Consider the following 17,421-nt stretch of genomic DNA (forward strand, 5'->3'; position numbering starts at 1 on the left):
CCGAGGAGAGACGATAAATATCAAGGTTAGACAGATCGATGGCGATTGGTGTTTACTTGTGGCGGCGTTGAGTGGGAAAGGTGGGCTGCGTCCACGTCCTTTCAGTGTATAAAGGTTGATCTTATAGGAGGTACCAGGCTCCAGACCTGTGGATCAGACGGTTATCACAATGAGAGAACATAATGTACATGTGTGGTTTCTTGATGTGTATTACTTCTCTATATTGTCATATATTGACATAATCATATTGTACCTGTGACGGTGTATGAACGTAATTCCGGGCCGATGGTCCTCAGGGTGGGCGTTGTGTCCGGGAAGGAGGTGGGTATGACCTCAATCAAAAAGCCTGAGATGTCGTCGGTCTTCGAGCGCCAGGTGAAAGTGATGGAGGACTCGTTGGCATTAATGATGCGTACGCGGCGAGGGGGGCTGATATCTTACGTGTCGACGAAGGAAAGAGTAAACGTTGAAGAAATACAAAGAAAAAAAAAAAAATCACTTCACACAAGTCAGTACTCACTCTCCAGTGTGGTGACCTCTCCTTGGACTGGCCTGCTGGTCAGGGAATTTTTCAAGGCATAAACCTGCACGTCATATGTGGTCTCAAACTGAGAGAGAGGGGGGAAAAAAAAAGTTCAGTCACTTAAAGGATGAGCTCTACCTTTCCACCCAGTGTGCTAGCATCCGCACCGCAGTTACAATTGCCGCCTGGTATTTGATTACTATTATTTTTCTGTCGGTAAGCGGTGATTAGTGCAGTGCACGGAGCATTACACATGTGCGTCTGTTCCCATTCCAGATCGTTTTTCCAGCGTCGCTCCAAATAAAAGTCAACTTTGGCCCGTCGGGGCTCGTCGTGTCTCCTCTAAATAATCTTCCGTCCACAGATGAGATCACGCACACCTAATCTTGATAGCACCTGTTTTTTGTTTTGTATCTTTATTGTAGTCTAGCAACAGCACGTTTACGACTACTCCATAGTGTGTGTGTGTGTTACGTAGCATTTATCCTTATTCCATGTTTCCAGTAGCTTTATCTAACATTTGTTTAACTATGACACAAAACAGACCCGCTTTTCGTGGTTTGCGGGTTGTGTTAAATGTCAAAATCAAATAATAGGCTGCTTTTAGCAGTTCAGCCGCAAAACTTCTAGTTAGTGACTGAAAACTTTGTCTTCCTTAACCTAAAAGTGGTATCAACATCATCCTTGTTTTATGTCAGTTTCTTCTCCTATTATTGCATTTTTAAAAATAGTACCCTCTGTTGATTTCAGTGTATGAGTTTTTAAATCATATTTTTAAAGTTTTTTATTTATTTATTTCTATTCTATTCATTTGTGAGTATTTACAAGTAATGTAATTTTTTTTTTGACTTACTTATTTTACTATCCTTCAAAGTTAACTTCGGTATGATAAAAAAAAAAAAAAAAACGTTTTAATATTTTAAATTGATATAAAACATCCTAACAATCTGCATCCATCTCCACAAGGAAACAGGATTCTCAGCTAGAAGTTTTTTTTTTGGTCTAATTTAAAGGATTAAAACACACCAATAGTCCGGTGATGTGTGCGTTGGTGTGGTCCGGAGCCAGGTTCAGCTCCTTGGTAGGTCCGCTCTTGTTCTTGGGGTTCACCACCACCCGGTAGCCCGTGAGACCAGGCAGGCCGGTCAAGCGGTTCTCCTGGCCCGGTGCGTTCCAGCTGATGGTGAACGCTGTGGAGGTAACGTGGGAGAACTGCAGGTTCGTGGGGGGTGAGATTGCTGTATTGGGAGAGAAAAAGAGACGATTAAAGGGCGATTAGAGGCCAGAAAAAGCGTCTTTGGAACTGAGCATTCCCGGCTCCTCCTCGTTTCTTGAACAAGACACTAAACCCCAAACTGCTCCCCGGCTGCCAACCGCTCATTGTTCATCCATGATGGGTTAAATGCGGAGAAGGAATTTCCCGAAAGGGATCAATACAGTATAAGATAAAATTGATGGACTTATTCACTGATCAATTGAGAGAGTTTCTTACAAATCTTTAACTTATTATTGGTGTATATTGGTAATGGTTTATTAAGACTCAATATGATGTTGCCAAAAAAATAACCTTAAGTCTTCATTGGTTAACTTCCACAAAAAACTGCGTGAAATCTCAGCTAAGTAACGGTTTAGCTGCCATGTAATGACGAGAGTACAGTTGGAAAAGCAAACATGGGCCTTTCTAGAATATTACCAAGTAGCAGTTAGATTACTAATTTAGTTTCATTTAGTTTAGTTTCAATCGTAATGGCCCAATCGAAATAACGCCCAAGTAATGAGATCACAACGCCAGTTCGAGCTAGGCGTAAAAAACCTATACAGTTAGATCTGTACGCAGGGTGAAAGGCAAACAACTTGAAATTGCCAGTCTTCTGAATGCAGTTTAGCGCTTAGCTCATTGTATTGTGTCGTACCAGTGAGGAGATATTTCTAAATGCTTTCCAGGTATTCAAGGGACGCGTAGCCAATAGTTATCTTTTGCATTTTAACCTCATGTGGCTCAACTTATCCTTCTGTCCAAAACCCCTAGATTGACAGATTTAAGGATCTTTGTACGATTTCTAGGGGGTATTTATTTATTCAACACAAATACGTACCGGTGGCTTGTTTGCCCACCAGCGGTGTGCTGGCCGTGCCGTCATGCAGGGCGATGACCTTCACTGTGTACTCCGTGCCCGGCTGGAGACCGTAGATGATGGCCGACTCGGCGTCTCCACGCGGGGCGGGGCGCAGCTCTCGTTCGCCTTCCTCAGAGCTGGAGTACATGACCCGGTAGGATGTGACGAATCCGTCGGGACTGTCCCAGGTGATTCGCAGCGAGGTGGAGTCGATATCGGAGAAGGTCAGGTCCTTGGGCCGATCTACATCTAAATGAATGATAGTTAGCAGAGTTTAAAATAAAAAAAGTCATGAATATTTGGGGTTCCAGTTTGCGGAGAGATGCACTCTTAATAATTTTAAGGATTTTTTTGCAAAAGATTTTTTTTTTATTTTTAATAAATAATCCTTGTAAATCCTAAGGGACTTTCTGCATAATTTCAATAATTCATGCAATTTAAATGTCATTTTTCCAAATTAACGTCCAAATGATGGCTGGTTAATTTTGAGGTTAATCCAGGAAAAAATGTTTCAAATAAATTTTTAGGTGTTTTTTCCATTTGTGCTCATTCAAAATTAAAATTTCCAAAGAAAAGACAATTTTTCACGCATTCCTATGTCTTCCAGATTGTCAGACTTCCCTGAGTACAAGGTCAACCCCCACACCCCACTTTTAGAAAAATACGTACTTGTTACGGCATTCACCACCAGTGGAGAGCTCTCCCCATCTTCTCCCAGAGCGTACACACTCAAAACGTACTCCACTGTGGGCATCAGGCCGGAGAAGGTGATCTCCGTCTGGTCTGGAGAAAAGAAAAAAAAAGATCACAAGGTTACAAATGATCCTAGCTCATCGAGGAGTAGAATATCTACATATTCTCAAGTCAGCCCTACCTGGAGCCACCACCTCGGTGAAAGACGAGCCCTGTCCATTTCTGGGGACCCCGGTGACCCTGTACCCCTTGATGGGCCCCTGGGCCGGGCTCCACTTCACGGTGACGCTGTTGTCGTTCACGTTCATCACCTCCATGTCGGACGGGGACTCGACGCCTTCGGAGGAGGGAGGAAAATGAGATGGGCACGCTGCGGGAGGAGACCCGACAGACGAACTCCAATGCTATATCCGTGTGTGTGTTTACCTGTCGTGTGTGTGACGTAGATGGGAATGCTGGATGCTGGGCTGTCCCCTCTACCAGTTACGGCGTAAACGGTGATGGTGTAGTCGGTGCCGGGCTTCAGGTCGTTGATGGTGGCGGTGGACTGGGAACCCGACACGGTGAACTCCTTGGGATTGCTGTGGCCTCCTAAAAAAAACGGACATGAAAAACAAAGAAAAAAAATCAATCTGCACCCCCTGGTGTAGATTACAAACATCGCCTTTGTCACTTTTAAAAGCGGTTAGTGACTCACCTGTCACGCCGTGAGTGATTCTGTAGTAGCGGACGGTGACCGGCGGGGCGTCCCAGCGGACGGTGATGCTGGTAGGGCTGGAGTCCACCACCTCCAGGTCCGTAGGGGCGTCAGAGACTGGAGAAGGAGGTGAAAAGGAATATAAATAACAGCGGTAAAGACACCCAAGGCTTTGATGTTAAGCTGATCTGGGCCCGTACTTGTCTTCTGTGTCCCGCTGAGCGGCAGGCTCTCCTGGGAGCCGCTCACTGTGACGATGCTGACCAGGTAGTCGGTGTCCGGGGAGAGGCCGGTCAGTGTGAAGTGGTTCCTGGAGGGGGGCAACCTCTCGTCCTTGGCTCGCCCGCCGCTGGCCATCTGGTAGCGGATGCGGTAGCCCGTGAATTTGCTCTGTGGCGGCAGCCAGTGGACGGTGAAGGAGTTGGTGAAGATCTCGGAGAAACGCAGGCCCACGGGGGAGTCCAGAGCTACGAGGAGAGGATGAGGGGAAACAGCAGTGCTGAAGTAAACAGTCGAGTAAAATTATTCGTCAATACTCGAGTTCTACCTCCAAAGATGAATTAAAATGTGTGCCTTGCGGATGGAAAGTAGGTAAAAGAATTTATTGTGCTAGATTTGTTGGCTTATTATATACGCCGAAATGTCTTTCACCTAATTGTGCGACAGAATTACTCCCTCTGATCGGTCAATACAGTGCAGAGAAAAGTGATGAGGCGAGGCAGAAAGTACTGTTCCGCGCTTGTACGTGAGCTGGCAGGTGCTCGTTGCTGTTGTCCTTCTTGAACCGATACAGGGTAAAATAAATAAGCTAAATAAAATGAAAAAGGGTGATTTTTACCACACAGTAATATAAATAATAATAATAATAATAATGATGATAACAATAATATTATTTAAGGTGCCTTACTACAGATTCAAGGACAGCGGCCAAAAATATAAAAAATACAGATTTAAAATAAATGCAAAAATATAAATGTAATATATAAGAATATATAAAAATAAAAAACAGTTAAAGCGACAAAGTGGTTAATAAATAAATAAAAAACAAGATCAATAAAAGGGACAGCAGTTGGTGTCAGATGGAACGCTTTGAACAGATGTAACTGAAAGTAACACAACTTTTTGTGGAGAAGGATACCTGGGTGGACTTTGCTTTACAAAAGCAAAACTAAAAATGATGCGAGACAAAGCAACAAAAACAAAACAAAGACTTCTTTAAGTAAATCATTTTTTCCTTGTTCTTGTTCTCAATGAGTAAACCTCTTTCAAAATTGATGAAAAGCACCGGACTTTAAGTTAAAAAAACAAACAACAAATCCGTTGTCTTTTTCAGCTATAAAAGAAATTCTCTTTTTGGGCCATATATGTTCCGTTGTATGTGTGTGTGAGATACAGAAACAATACCAGTCATCAATATGAATTCTGCCAATTATACAAGACACAGCACACTGCCACTTATTAAAATCCCATATTTACAGTCCCCTTTTTTTCCTGATAACGTCCATCTCTTTTGGTGGAAGTACGCAAAATCAAGTACCTGTTTTGTGGCTCCCGACGAGAGGCGAGCTCTCCCTCTGGTCGTAGATGCACACCACAGACACAAGGTACTCGGTGTTCGGCAGCAGGTCTGTCCACGGAAGAAAAAGAAGCTCGAGGTGAGTCCTTTGTGTTTTTGCAACGGGACTGGATCATTGTTCCGCTACTCACTCCTCAGCACCACGCTGTTTTTGTCACCGCCAACGTTGGTCTCAGTCATTTCATAGTCGTCATCAATGGGGTTATACCTGGACCATAAGACAATTTCGTCTTTTTTTTTTTTTGCGCAACCTTTTAAAAGCGTATTTAAAAACAACACTGTTTCGATCTTTTCTGCTACCTGATGAGGAAGCTGTCGATGTAGGCAGGGTTTGGGACGTTCGGCGACTCCCAGGTGACCTCCATTGTGTCTGGCCCGACATTGCCGAAGCCCAGCGAGGTGGGGGCCGGCACGGCTGTCAAACGTAAAGAGCGGTTTGATAAGTCATTTATTCAGAAGCTTGTGGCGTGCACGTACATTTTATTAAAAACAAGGAGGTCTGTAAAAGTTCGGGACCAAAGGGGAAAGGGTATACCGCCGTATTTCTTTTTACCAGAGAGCCGCGGTTAATGCGCGTATGTCCATGTAAACCCAATTGAGACCCTTGACTAAAACCACATGGTCCACGCATGTGTGCACACCGGGAGCTTTAACAAAAAAAAAACGATGCTGTCACATAAAAGGCTTCAAAAGTTTGAAATCTGTCAAAAAGCTTTATTTTCACCGTCATAAAAAGCAGCATGATTTGCGACTGCCTAACTAGTAAATGGAAAAATACCCCTGCTTGGTCAGGAGATATCTTTTCAGGAATTGACTATAATCTAATTTTTATTTCTAGTGGGTTGTTTTTGCACCTTTGCTTTAAAATAAAATAAAAAAAAAGAATTGTATTTTCTAATTGAGCGGTTTGGAAGGATCTCAGCACTTACAGGTCTGCTGGGTGACTGTCGTGGGTTCGCTCTGGCCTTGCTCCGTCACCGTGATCACGCTGATGTCGTAATCGATGCCGGGCTCCAGACCGCTGACGGTGTAGTTCCCGGTTGTTTGTGACACCGTGTACTCGAAGATGGGGACGCTCTCGCCCGCCGCCGTAACCGTGATCCGATAGCCGGTGACGGCCGTGGTGTTGAACGGCGACCAGCGGAGGCTGATGGTGGTGTCGCTCACCGAGTCGAAGCTGACGTCGGTCAGCTGTGGGATTTCTGCGCACGATGAAGGCGGGGAGGAAAGACGAGACGGCGGCGACATCGAACAAACAGGAAGTGAAGTTGGAGGGAAAGGGATTCCACACAAGGGACGGGGGACACAGGAAGAAGCAACGGTCAAAGCTGGGAAAACTGCACTTCCATTACAATGTGATATTAAAACACATCACATCGATGGAAGGGACAATTGGTTTTGTGGTTTCGATCGATATTCAGCGGCATTTCACCATTGAAAATATCCAGAAACCAAAGCGTTGTCATTGCAAAAATGCCATTTTGCAGCTGTCATGTCTTCTAGTGTTGATTAGTATGGCGATACTACAGAGCAGAACCTGTTCTTGTTAATTGTTCTGGTTAGCGCATACCGCTCTGTTGCACGGACAAAATATTTTTGATCGACTATCTTAGCTTTCGAATGACGCGGGAAACACTCCGACGTCACGACCGCAACCCACCTGGCGTGATGGTGGTGGATACGGGTGCGCTCTCCATGTCGTCCTTGACCGTGACGACGCTGACGTTGTACTCCACTCCTGGACTGAGGTTCTCGAAGGTGCAGGAGTTGCTCCCGGCCTCCACAAACTCCTCAACGCTGTTCCCTTGCTGCCCTTTGGTGGGGCTGCAGGACACCCTGTAGCCGGTGATGTCTTGGGTGGAGATTTGGAAACAGGTGAGAAACTATTTAAATATTTGGTGAAACTCCACATTGATCTGCAATCTTATACTATTCATAGAAAAAAAAAATCAATAAACCAGTGGCATTATTGGGTAAATACATACAATGCTCACATTTAATTTTTTTAATATAATTTTTAAAATAAATATGAGAAATGCTTGATAATATGGAAATGATCTATATATAGACCTTATATATAGACCTTTAAACACTTGATAGCCTTAACCTTGACAATTTATTTAATTGTATATCTAATTCTCCCTCCTTCCTACTATCATCTATTACTGTTATGTTTTTGCTTGAAACTCTGGCACAACAATTTCCTTGGGGATAAATAAAGTTGTTCTCATCTCTCATCTCATCTCATCTAAAAATTCTCATTCTAAATACATTTTTTTCAGCTTTTCTACCTGGTGTGTTTCCTCCGTTCCACTGGACGGTGATTTCTCCGGTGCCCGGGTTCGACTCCAAGTTGAGGTCGGTGGGAGGAGACAGAGCTGGCGGAAGAAGAGAGGAGAGGGAATAAAAAAAGGGGCAGAAAAGAGGTGTTTAAACATCGTCGGGTTTAGACCTACGGGTGACAACCCGGCGTGTGACCGGCGTTCCCTGTTCCTCGCCGTTGATGACGGGCTGGACACTGTAGGTGTACTCCACCCCCGGAGTCAGACCAGAAACGTAAATACTTCCTGAGTCGGAGGTCACGTCTCTCGGGGCCTCGCCACCCTGGCTAGGTCGCACTGTCAACTGTCAGTAAACACACACACACACACACACACACACACACACACACACACACACACACACAGTTTAGCGTATAGGAGGTAAAGGTTAGAGGTCAAGATTTTCCCAAAAACATGGCTGCCAGCAGAACATCCGAGCCTTCCCTGAGCTCTGCAGACGTACTTTTGGAGTTATCACCCCAAAACATCTCCTGTTTGTTTATAGTTTTTAAATTTCCCAACCAGCAATTGTAAGGAAATTGCCAAAAAGTGGATAATTCCGGGTTTTCAGGCAAATGTACCTTGTATCCGACACGTGGCATGGGGCTCCACGAGATGACGATGGAGGTGTCCGTCACATCCGTGCTGAAATTCGGAGCGTTTCCCAGCGGCGGCTCTGCAACACAAGGCTTGGTGAGGCCATTTCGTGTGTCGTGAGAATACGTCAAGTTTATATTTACAAGAACAATGTCTCTATATCCTCCCAGGGCCCATAGAGCATAATATTATTTCTGAAGGTGTGTTCTCAGGCACTTCAGCCAAAAGATAATCCTAAGACTTTACAATATTACCTGTTAAATATAAATGCAGATCTATTATTATGGTATTTGGTTGAAATTTTACTTTGTTGTGATTCATTTGGATCATTACACCAAGGAAACTCTCTAAATGCATAAAATGTAGTCAGTGGAGTAAATAAAGTGAGAGTAATGTTACAATATTTCTCTCCTGAAATAAAAACAGAAACTTGGATTTAAATAGAAATACAGGACTGTCTCAGAAAATTAGAATATTGGGATAAAGTTCTTTATCTTATGTAATGCAATTACAAAAACAAAAATATCATACATTCTGGATTCATGACAAATCAACTGAAATATTGCAAGCCTTTTATTATTTTGATATTGCAGATTATGACTTACATCTTAAGAAAACTCAAAAATCCTATCTCAAAATATTAGAATATCATGTAAAAGGAATTTTTGTTTTTTTATAAAGATAAAGAACTTCATCACAACATTCTAATTTTCTGAGACAGTCCCGTATGTTTAAAACCTAATTTTTAGTGCGTGTGTTAGATGGTACAATATGAAAAAACAACAACAAAAGCATCTGCGTCACTTTTCTACTCACTGGTTGTAAACACCGCGCTCTCCCCCGGGCTCAGGACGTTGTCTTGCTCCGAGTGGATGGTGACCGTGTACGTCGTGTCCGGCCTCAGGTTGAGGAGCGTGTACTGCGAGAGCCGGCCGGGCAGCCGCTGTTGCTTGGGGCTGGAGCCCTCCACGGTGAGGAACAGACGGTAGCCCGAGATCTTGGCGCGAGGGGCGAACCACAGCACCACCGCGCTGTCGTCCGTCACGTTGCTGAAGTAGATGTCGGTCGGAGCGTCGGGCTCTGGAGGGGGAGAGAAAAGTCAAAACGGTCAATCTATGGAAAGAACTGTACGTTCTCCTTTATGTGCACCTTTTGAAAACATGGAGGACGATTTCAAGACCGATGTTTGGCGTTTCGGTCTGAAAATAACCAACAGTCATTTAACAAATTACCGTAAGTCTCTTCTGCTTTTCTGGCAAAATAATTGGTGTTTCCTTTACCATAGATGGGACTCCTCGAGATGACATGTTTATATATTGTATAGTTATTTTATTGCCTATCTGTATATTTTATATATATTGTCTATTTTATACAGTTTTATATTTGTATTGTCCAGGACTACAGATGGAAATTAGCTATGAGCTATAATCTGGTACAAACATCTCTGCCTCTGTGCTTAATGTATTTGTACACTGTCCTAATAAACTTCTAAACAAACAAACATTAACCCCACAATGCAATTGGTGTAAGAGGCATACTTCATTTATAGTTTAGACTTACAGAATAAATTATGTAGCATGAAAGACTTTTTTTGAAAGACGTTCTTGAGACGAGTGTTTAGGATCCAAGTCCCTAAAAACCCATCACGTTAATTCTATTATTATTCTATATTACTGCACATCTCTTCTGCTTCAAAACTTGAATTTATTGGTCATTTGCCATAAATCTGTTCATACATGGGACTCCTGGAAATCACGATTCCCCCTCAAAGCATTAACCTTGAAGGCATATTTCCTGTATAGCTTTAGACTTACGTCATAAACCGTGAAGCATAATTCACATAATGTAAGACGTTTTTGAGACGATTCTTTGGGATCCAAGTCCCTAAAAAACATTAATTCTATCATATTACTGCACGTCTCTTTTGCTTTACCAGCAAAACTTTGATTCATTGGCCACTTGAGTACGAGCTAATATTTGCAATAATTTTTTTTGTTGCGTTCACCGTAGATGGGACGCCTTGGGATCACCAGCCCTCCTGAATGCAATCGACTAAAAGGCGTATTTCATTTCAAGAGTTAGACTTACGTAATAAGCCATAAAGCAGATTCATGTCACTGAAGATGTTTTTGACAGCACTTTTTGCCATCTAAGTCTCAGATAACCAAGCAACGTAATATAAGACATTACTGTACATCTCTTCTCGTTTGACGGCAAAACGTGAATTCATTGGTCACCGAGTCCAAGCTAATATTTACCATAAATCAGATAAAATACTGGTGTTACTTTCACCATAGATGGGACTCCTGGAGATCATGATTTCCCCTAAATACGATCCTCTGAAAGGCATATTTCAGTCATAGATTTAGACTTGCGTAATAAGTCATGAAGTAAAATCCTCATCATTCTTGACAGGTTTATGTGCGCTCTCACCTATAAAACACATCCCTGAACGCACGCAACAAAACTTGGCCCCGCAGGGGGTGAATTACGATGTAAAAACAGACGTTACCACGGAAACGGGAGTATCGTCTGTCGTACTCACTGGTGGTTTGCTCCCCGATGAGCGGCAAACTCTCCTCCCCGTTGCGAACGGTGTAGACGCTGAAGCGGTACAGGGTCCCGGGCTGCAGCTGCGTCACTTCCACGAAGGTGTTTTGACCGATGATGGGGAGGGAACTCTCGTCCCGGGCCGAGCCCGACTCATCCACGGGGACGACGGTAACCCGGTAACCGGAGACGTCACCGGATGGGCCGCTCCACATCAGGGTGACTTTTCTATCGGTAACTTCACGGAACTGCAGATCCGTGGGGGAAGCAACTTCCTCTGTAGATGGCGGGGAAAAGGATATTTTAGTACTTAGTTTTCCATTCTTAATGTTTGTAGAGATTTAACAAGCATTAGCTGGCGCTCTTTGAAAAAACTTTTGAAAAAAAAAAAAAAAAACAAGCTTGGGCTGTCATATTTGATTTAACCTAACTGCAAGTGGACTTAAAACAAACCAAAATATAAATAAATCTACTGCCAGACAACGCAGGTTTACTCAAACCTAGCAGATTGTTTATCATTAGGTGGAAAGACCAGAAAAACAGATTCACTCATTGAGGGAAAATAAGGAACAGACAGGACTGAAACCTTGTTTGCATTTAAGATAAAACAGAGAAATAATAAGAAAATAAAGTTATGATTTAATGACTCTGGCTGCACTTGATCCAACTTGTCAACAAAGCTTCGATGATTTAAAAATCCTGTTCCCTCCTGACCTTCCGAAGTACATCCGTGAAGTTGCTGCCATTTCTGGAAAAATATCAATATAACTAATGCAAATTGACAAAACTAAGTTTTCGTTCTCCCTTTACTGTCATCCAGGCGGATCGATTAAAATAAGGGTATTTGTTCAAAACAGAATGAATGAGGTCGGCGTGAGCAAACCCGCGGGCCAACAAAATCTATCCTAGGAAATGGCTAAGTAGTAACGGGCTAAACATGCTGGTTTGGGATGACCTATTTGATCAGCAACAGGAACAATGCACAATTTTGAATACATAGGCCACTTGAAACTCTGCCTGTGATTGGATTGCCCAGGACAGGCATCACATCCACCAGGTGGAAAATGAGCCTTGGCCTCGAAAACGCTCACGGACACCCCGGCACCGGCTTTGTCCACTCACCCCGTGTATTTGTCTGCGATGCCGCGGTTCTAGGCTAGGTTTCTGTCCAAAACTAGGTCACGCATCTTTAATCCAGAACACGGGCTCTTTATAAAACAGGCGCTGACAAAACATACACGATTCCATCGTCTACGAGGTCGGGGCCAGCAGCGCGTCGGACCTGGCGAGCCCGCAGCTTTACATAACGGAGTTTAGAGCGCAGGCCCGACAGCTGCGAACCCGATGACTTCCCTTTCCATCGGGGAACTCGGGAAATATGGACACTTGAACGCAGCACGGGACGCTTTGTAGGTCAATTCTGGAGGGTGCCATAATGTTTTGGGCGCGAATGAAGTGGAGCATAGTAAGTGCATTGTTTGCATCCACCACGGACTGAACAGGCGGCCTTCCAATTGTACGGTTAGCGGTTCGATTCCCCCCTTCTGCTGAATATCCTTGGACAAGACACTGAACCCAGACTTGCACCTGATGACCTGATTAGCACCTTGAAACCTGCAAGGTGCTAAAGCGCTACATAAGTTGAGACCGTTTGCCGTTTCCTTTACCTGGCAGTGGATCTCCAGCGGTGAGGACCTGCACGAACACAGGCTCACTCTCCATACTGTCCTCCACGGCGTAGATGCTGATGTTGTGCAGCAGCCCGGGCTTGAGGTGGCTGAGGGTCACGGATTCCGCCGTGTCAGGGAGGATCAGCTCCGTGCTCTCACCCTCCAGCGATGGAGTGTAGACCACCCGGTAGCCTGTGGATAGAGAAGAGCGTGGATTTTTTTTTTTCTAAATTTAAAGAAATAATGAATGTAAAATGTTGTTGTGTTTTTTTTCTTTCATTCCGAAAACACTCCGAAGGAATTAATTGTTACAAGCTTAAGGCTAATGTTAATTTTCTTTTTTCTTTTTTTTTTTTTTACCCTTCATACAATTTTCTACTATTATTTCTTATTGTTATATTTTTCTTGTAACTCTGGCACAACAATTTTCCTTTGGGGTAAATAAAGTTGTTATTATTGTTATTCTTAACATACCAGTGATGGGAGCCTGTGGTTTTTCCCAGCTGATGACAATGGAGGTTTCGCCCACGTCGTCAATTTCAAGTTCGGCAGGAGCATCGGGAGCTGCGGGATACGTGCGGCGAGAATATGAATTCTCATGATTTTAATTGATGTTTTTTTTTCTTTTTGAAGAACATCTTTGTTTCTACTGACCGGTGGTTTGTGAGGTTGTAAGGATGAGGTTATCCTCTCCGCCCTCAGTCACCTCGTAGACATTTACAGTGTATTTCCGACCGGGGAGAAGTTCGTTGAGGTTAACTGAGGTAGCTGTGCGTGGCAAGTCTGGAAATACAAGAGTTGAATCTCAAATATTTGACTTTTCAAACAAAGTAAAACTTGTGTGGATTGAAATTTTAATGGACTAAGTTCATAGTAAATGAAGATACCACACATCACAATCCTTGAAACCTGAGACTTGTGGGAGAATAGTAAGGGAGCACTTTAAAAAAAAAAAAATTCTTTTAGTTGCTTTTTAACACTGTTTAGTAGTACGCGCGCGCTTCTGTACCAACCCAGAATAATGGGCTGCCCGGTGCCTTGGCCCTGCTCGGTGAGCTCGTACTGTATCCTGAACCCGGAGACAGTGTCCGAGGCAGAAACCCAGGAGATGACGAAGCTGCTGGAGGTGATTTCCGTCACCGACTCCGAGGTGTCAACCACCGGCGGCAGAGGCGTGGTCTCTCCCTGCGATGTGGCCACTGAAAAAAACAGAAAAGTACGGATTCCATGCTATAATTCATTTGTCTTTTTTTTTTTTTTTTTTGAGGGGGGGGGGTAGACCTCCAACTCACATGACCCGTAATTGGTCGTGAAGTCGAAGCGCGTCACGTCTCGCTGTCCAAACCGCAGCACGCTGATCAGCTGGCCCTCGTAGGTGATACCCGGCTTCAAACCAGAGATGGTGTAGGAGTTGAGGTGGCCAGGGATCATCACCTCCCTCCACGATGAGTGGGTATTTTTCTGTCAACGGGAGAAGAGAAACAACTTGATGACTCCAAGATCAACTCAGGAGTCTCATGTTTAACTAACTCTCGTTCTTTTCTTAACTCACAGCCCGCCATTTGAGGATGTACTGGGTGATGTGGGCCGACGGCGAGGGGTTCCACTGAATGGGGTGGGAGTTGGGTTGATTGCCAGACTCGGTTATGATGACCTGGACAGGACGGTGACCACCTGACAATGACAGCAAAGCAGGAAGAAGGCAAGTCTTGAATAAGCAGGATGATTTTATGTATGTATTTATATAAAAACACACACATACACACAAATATGTATTCGATTTATAATGATCCAATATGTCCTTTGCGGACACACTGCAAACATATGCATATTCCCTGTCTTGTTCAGGGAAAAGAAACAAAAAATCTAACACATCCGTGTGAGATTCCTCCCGAGATTTATTTAGCCCTGACCCGAAAAGCTTTTCGAGCCTGTCCTCCTCACCCACTTTTAAATCCTCAGTTCTTTTACAAAACAGTATGCAAAACTAAAACATAAAAGCATCTGCTGGAAGGTAGAACGAGCATTCAATTTCCCATTTCTTTTTCAATATTAGTGGGCATTTTTAATGATTTTCTTGCAGATTTTTGTGTAATTTTTCCCAATTTATGGCTGTAAAATGATTTTCCCCCCAATTTATAAAAGTGCTGAATCAAGAATAATAATTATCATTGATTATAAATGATCAATAATGAAAATAACAATGATACATAAAAAGAAAAAAATCCCAGGGACTTCACAAAAAGTAAAATAGGTATCACATCAGAGCGCGACAGGAAAACAGTTCATGATAAACAGAGAAATTGGAAATTATTTACAATAACAAAAAATGCTGCATAGCCCAAACACAGTACAAACACTTGAATTGTAAGATTAGGCTGAAAATAATGTAGCCTAAATAAATACAGTATCACAATACAATGAGATGAAAACGATTAAGGTGTGCGTGGGGGTGTTTGGGGGGGGGAGTTTCCTGACTTACAGAGCAGACAAAAATGTGATGTGTAATAGATGATAAGCCCTATTTAGTCCCGAAACATGACTTTTTGATGCTCGACTAAACTCGCACAACGTAACAATATGCAGCTGTCGTGCATCTGTCCAAACAATCTGGCTGAACATCCTGCCGCGGTTTGCTTTGTAGCAAACCGCTGCAGAAGCTCCCAGCACGTGGACGCACGTGGACGCGCACGGCGACCCTGCCCGTGCAGGTCAATATGAAAAGGCTTAGCATGTGCAGTAACAAAAGTAGATTGACACGGTTTCTGTTTTGGAAATGCATGAAAAATGAAAATGGAGATTACGATGGATCTTTAATGTAAACAAAAATCATGTGGCCAGCAGATTTGACATGAGCCTTACCGATAGGCTACTGGTAGCATCTATAAAGAATTGAGGTTTCCCAACACATAACCCCCTTTCTAAAAAAAAAAATAAAAAAAAATTGCAGACTTGTAATCAGAGTTTCTTAGCAAGTGGCTCGGTTAACCAGGGCCCATATGCAGACCTCAGCAACAATCTGGCACCGATTACGGCCTATTACAGACCCACAGGCCACTAAGGCGGGTCAAGGGATTCAGATGTGGGGGGGATGCACTTCACATTAAAAAAAAATAAAATAAAATAACGCTCGCTTGCAGTGTGTGTATGCAGCATAAACACACACAGACACAACATCCTTGATGATATGGGCAGATGCACAGTTAAGTGATAAGAGCGGATGGGAAGAGACTCCCCGACGGTAAGAAATGCCCCAAAAAGATTGAATTTCATCGCAGGTCGGGAGATATAAACACAGACTGCGGGGAAAGAAAACATCACTTTAAGCGATCTTATCGACATAGGGGTTGTCTTTCCTTTGACTTTTTCCATTTTTTTTTTTTTTACCTTTTATGGTGCGGTAAGATATCCCGTTTGGAGTCTAGACTTGGCTTCTTTTATTAAAAAAAAAAAAAAACAGTTTGTATTTTCTATATCCACGCTTAAAAGCATGGGTGTACACACACACACACACACAGTGTAAGCTCACAGCTGGTTGCCATTACAGCCACTCATGGCAGAGCTCTGGCCTACATTTTGTATCTCCCTTCAACCTGCGCACTCAAAATAAGTTATGTTCCTCTACGTAAGGCTCCGAGACGGTCTCAGTTTCCATTTACGCACTCTCGCCAGCTCCCCTCGGAGCCCCGCTGATATATTAATGCATATTTTGGGAGACTGTGAATTTATTTCATTTATTTTTTTTTTTACCTCATAATAGCAAAATGAGAGAAGCAATTTGGGGGGATTGGACCTTGGAAGCCATTGACTGGGTGGATTCCTCGCAGAAATTATGCTGGCTGAATTTCAAGTAACCAAAAGGCTCTATAATTTTTATCTGAAATGTTACATCACACCGTGATTATTATATTAATAGATGTTTAATGTGTTTTAACCTTAGCTTGAGTAATTCATTTGAATCCCTTTCGTCTACAACAAGTGGGATAGCAGGAAGATGCCCGCCATCGGTGATCTATAAAAAAAAGGGTGTTTTACAGGCTTTTAAAAAGGTGTGTGTGCGAGTGTGTGTGTGTGTGTGTGTAGGGGGTGTCTATACACACACGTGCACTGTTGTGTTCTGGACAGCTGTGGTAACAGAACTGGGGAAGTGCCACATGCTAGCAAGAACAAAGACCCAGAGCGGAGGGTGTGTGTGTGTGTGTGTGTGTGTGTGTTTGTGTGTGGGGAGGGGGTGTATTTGCAAAAGAGGAAATCACACCCCCAACGTGTCTGCCTCACATCAAAGTTGAAAGGCCCCTCTTTTTAGAAAGGTAACTTAAATAAACATTTTTTAAGTTTATTGTTTGAGCGCAGAGTGTGAAGAAAGCGAATTCTACCCGCACACACATGTAGATGTGCAGCTCAGGAGTCCAATAAGAAACTGTTTTCTGGCAAATCAAATACAAATAAATAGTTGCTTAATCACAAATCAACTAAAAATAAAGTTTACTGTTTTTGATCTGTACTCCATTTTCACTTCTTTAAAAAAAAACAAAAACAAACAACAACCCACAAGCATCTGGCTTCCCAACACAGTGGAAATTAATTTAAATCGCCGTTCTCTCCGGGTTCAGATAACTCGTGGGTATTTTGCGGCAGAATGGGAAACGCGATACCCTGGTGGAAATGCTAATATCC

General features: G+C 43.2%; 1 protein-coding gene across 2 annotated transcripts in view; it reads right to left on the reverse strand.

Moving 5' to 3' along the window:
• Positions 1–17,421, reverse strand: part of fn1a (fibronectin 1a) — a 35,971-nt gene that overhangs the window by 7,724 nt on the left and 10,826 nt on the right. For both annotated transcript variants that reach the window (XM_086145293.1, XM_086145294.1), the window contains exons 13-38: positions 14,297–14,418; positions 14,037–14,205; positions 13,758–13,943; positions 13,399–13,527; positions 13,219–13,308; positions 12,742–12,936; positions 11,070–11,351; positions 9,341–9,604; positions 8,509–8,603; positions 8,063–8,231; positions 7,898–7,984; positions 7,267–7,458; positions 6,536–6,808; positions 5,907–6,021; positions 5,738–5,814; positions 5,568–5,657; positions 4,231–4,497; positions 4,031–4,147; positions 3,760–3,924; positions 3,515–3,670; positions 3,310–3,423; positions 2,620–2,889; positions 1,550–1,761; positions 521–608; positions 254–436; positions 57–146 (exon numbers count right to left, since the gene is read on the reverse strand). In XM_086145293.1, coding sequence (XP_086001419.1) covers positions 57–146; positions 254–436; positions 521–608; positions 1,550–1,761; positions 2,620–2,889; positions 3,310–3,423; positions 3,515–3,670; positions 3,760–3,924; positions 4,031–4,147; positions 4,231–4,497; positions 5,568–5,657; positions 5,738–5,814; positions 5,907–6,021; positions 6,536–6,808; positions 7,267–7,458; positions 7,898–7,984; positions 8,063–8,231; positions 8,509–8,603; positions 9,341–9,604; positions 11,070–11,351; positions 12,742–12,936; positions 13,219–13,308; positions 13,399–13,527; positions 13,758–13,943; positions 14,037–14,205; positions 14,297–14,418 — 4,197 coding nt within the window. The remainder of the gene's footprint in view (positions 1–56; positions 147–253; positions 437–520; positions 609–1,549; positions 1,762–2,619; positions 2,890–3,309; positions 3,424–3,514; positions 3,671–3,759; positions 3,925–4,030; positions 4,148–4,230; positions 4,498–5,567; positions 5,658–5,737; positions 5,815–5,906; positions 6,022–6,535; positions 6,809–7,266; positions 7,459–7,897; positions 7,985–8,062; positions 8,232–8,508; positions 8,604–9,340; positions 9,605–11,069; positions 11,352–12,741; positions 12,937–13,218; positions 13,309–13,398; positions 13,528–13,757; positions 13,944–14,036; positions 14,206–14,296; positions 14,419–17,421) is intronic.

The sequence above is a fragment of the Fistularia commersonii genome, chromosome 4 (assembly GCF_037954325.1).
Source record: "Fistularia commersonii isolate RoL2024-O1a breed Wild chromosome 4, RoL_Fcom_v1.0, whole genome shotgun sequence".
Classification (NCBI taxonomy): Eukaryota; Metazoa; Chordata; class Actinopteri; order Syngnathiformes; family Fistulariidae; genus Fistularia; species Fistularia commersonii.